Consider the following 3165-nt stretch of genomic DNA (forward strand, 5'->3'; position numbering starts at 1 on the left):
CAAAAATAAATTTTTAAAAAATTAGACTCAGTGGAGCAGGCCCATAGTCCCAGCTACTCAGGAGGCTGAGGTGAGAGGATTGCTGGAGCCTGCGAAGTCGAAGCTGCAGTGAGCTATGATCACCTACTGCACTCCAGTCTGGGCAAAAGAGCAAGATCCTGTTTCTTTTTCTTTATTTTGTCGCCCAGGCTGGAGTGTAATGGCGCAGTCTGGCCTCACTGCAACCTCTGCCTCCCGGGTTCAAGCAATTCTCCTGCCTCAGCCTCCCAAGTCACTGGAATTACAGGCGTGTGCCACCATGCCTGGCCAATTTTCTGTATTTTTAGTAGAGATGGGGTTTTCACCACATAGACCAGGCTGGTCTTGAACTCCCGACCTCAGGTGATCCACCCACCTCGGTCTCCCAAAGGGCTGGGATTACAGGCGTGAGCTACCATGCCCAACCTACATATGCAACTTATCACCACTATCTGATATCATTCCTTGAATACTTTCATTAAAAATAAAAACAGGGCCAGGCACAGTGGCTCATGCCTGTAATCCCAGCACTTTGGGAGGCTGAGGTGGGCAGATCACGAGTTCAGGAGATCGAGACCATCCTGGATAACATGGTGAAACCCCATCTCTACTAAAAATACAAAAAATTAGCCTGGCGTGGTGGTGGGTGCCTGTAGTTTCAGCTACTCAGGAGGCTGAGGCAGGAGGATGGCATGAACCCAGAAGGCAGAGCTTGCAGTGAGTCAAGATCACGCCACTGCACTCCAGCCTAGGTGACAGAGCAAGACTCTGTCTCAAAAAAACCCCAAAAAACAAACAAACAAAAAAACAATATTACACCTCAGATTTTAGGCTCAACGCTGTCTCCCACTCCGTGTGGCTACTTTTGTTTTGTTTTGAAACAGGGTCTCACTCTGTTGCCCAGGATGGAGTGCAGCGGTACAGTCATAGCTCACTGCAGCCTCGAACTCTAGGGTTCAAGTGATCCTCCTGCCTCAGCTGCCCAAGTAGCCGGGATGACAAGGGTGCACCACCATGCCTGGCGAACTTTTCTACTCTTTTGTAAAGACAGGGGTCTCACTGTGTTGCCCAGGCTGGTCTTGAACTTCTGACCCCAAGCAATTCTCTCACCTCAGTCTCCCAAAGTGCTGGGATTACAGTTGTGAGCCACTGCGCCCGGCCTCCGTGTGACTACATTTGACTCTAACGTCACATATCCTAATGATGTAACATCTCTGTGTTTATGTTTTGTTTTTCTGTTTTTTTCCTTCCCAGCTGGGCTTGGAGCGTTTCCACGGAGTTGGCCTCCTGGGGTTTAACTCTGCGGAGTGGTTTATCACTGCTGTTGGCGCCATCCTAGCCGGGTAAGGTCATTGGCTTGGTTCACGGTGAGGATTAAGGAGCCGTTAACCTGGGCCTGGGACCCCTGGGCTTGTTTGGTATGAGATGCAAACAGGCATTTTGGATGAACGCCCTGGTTAGCAGGCAGGATAGATACACGAACAAATTATTCTGATCACAGGTTATACACAATAACACCCATTAGACCAGCGGTCTCAGACCTCTCGGCTTTCTTCAGCTGCAGAACTCTTTGCAGACAAAATAATAATCACAGCATTTAGAGGCTTCTGATTATGTGCAGAAGCATCGTGCTCCGTGTGTACGATCCTGGAAGACCTCACGACAGCAATGTGAAGTGGGTCCTATCATCCCCTATCTACAGATGAGGGAACTGAGGCTCACACAGCCAGTGGCAGTCGAGTCAGCACTCTGCTCTAAAAATTTTAAAAAAACTTTTAAAACCCCTCAAAATGGCCAGGCACGGTGGTTCATACCTGTAATCCCAGCACTTCGGGAGGCCAAGGTGGGCAGATTACCTGAGGTCCGGAGTACCAGACCGGCCTGGCCAACATGGCGAAACCCCATCTCTACTAACAAAATACAAAAATTAGCTGGGTGTGGTGGCGGGTGCCTGCAATCCCTGCTACTTGGAAGGCTGAGGCAGGAGAATTGCTTGAACCCGGGAGGTGGAGGTTGCAGTGAGCAGAGATCATGCCACTGCACTCCAGCCTGGGTGACAGAGCAAGACTCTGTCTCCAAACAAACAAACAAACAAAAAATAGCTCCTAAACACACATGCACACACACAAATAAAAGAGGGAATTCCTCTAGTTATATTACCTGGGAGTTAGGGAGGGGCTGGGATATCCCGACATTAACCTCCTATGACTCTGACTGTGTTTTGTTTACCTCTGGGGTCTGGTTTACCAGGTTACTCAGTATTTAAATAAATGACGAGAACCTGGTCCAGATGCTACCATACCAGTGGGGTTTTTCTGTTTGTCTGCTTCGGGGTTTTTGTGAGACAGAGTCTCGCTCTGTCACCCAGGCTGGAATGCAGTGGTGCAATCATAGCTCACTGTAGCCTTGAAGTCTTGGGCTCATGCGATCCTCCCACTTCAGCCTCCAGAGTAAGTGGGACTATGAGCACACACCACCACATCCGGCTAATTTCTTTTTTTTTTTTTTTTTTTTTTGTACATATGGTTTCTTGCTATGTTGCCCAGGCTCTAATCATGAAAAAAAAAAAAAAAGTAAAAATAAAATACTGATTTCTTTTTGAGCTGGTAATTCTACCTTTGGGAGTTTTTACTTAAAGAAACAAAACCAAAACACGAGAATATATTTTGGCTTATGCACAAAGATGCTTCTTGGAAGTGCTATTAGTGATGGCAAAATAAAAGTCAGGGACAAGCTAAGTGTCCCACAGCTGGGGATTAAACCATGAGGCGCCTTCTGGATGGGATTCTGGGTAATATTTTGAAATGATGGCTCTGAAGAGCACATTTTAAACATTTTTGATGTCAGAGGTGACAAAGCAGGTATCAAAATCTTTATACACTGTATGGTTACAACTGTGCTTAACATTTAAAATACCAGGCCAGGCGCGGTGGCTCACACTTGTAACCCCGGCACTGTGAGAGACGGAGGCGGGCGGATCACGAGGTCAGGAGATGCAGATCATCCTGGCTAACACGGTGAAACCCCATCTCTACTAGAAATACCAAAAAATTAGTCAGGCGTGGTGGCGGACACCTGTAGTCCCAGCTACTCAGGAGGCTGAGGCAGGAGAATGGCGTGAACCCAGAAGGCGGAGTTTGCAGTGAG

The 3165-nt window shown here is 47.8% G+C and overlaps 1 protein-coding gene across 5 annotated transcripts in view; it reads left to right on the plus strand.

Annotated features, from left to right (window-relative positions):
• Nucleotides 1-3165, plus strand: part of ACSBG2 (acyl-CoA synthetase bubblegum family member 2) — a 61754-nt gene that overhangs the window by 12293 nt on the left and 46296 nt on the right. For all 5 annotated transcript variants that reach the window (XM_011943524.1, XM_011943521.1, XM_011943519.1 and 2 more), the window contains one exon: nt 1273-1361. Coding sequence is in view for 4 of the 5 variants with exons in the window: in XM_011943521.1 (XP_011798911.1) it covers nt 1273-1361 (89 nt within the window). In the remaining variant the exon portion in view is untranslated. The remainder of the gene's footprint in view (nt 1-1272; nt 1362-3165) is intronic.

The sequence above is a fragment of the Colobus angolensis genome, unplaced genomic scaffold, assembly GCF_000951035.1.
Source record: "Colobus angolensis palliatus isolate OR3802 unplaced genomic scaffold, Cang.pa_1.0 Scaffold22, whole genome shotgun sequence".
NCBI lineage: Eukaryota > Metazoa > Chordata > Mammalia > Primates > Cercopithecidae > Colobus > Colobus angolensis.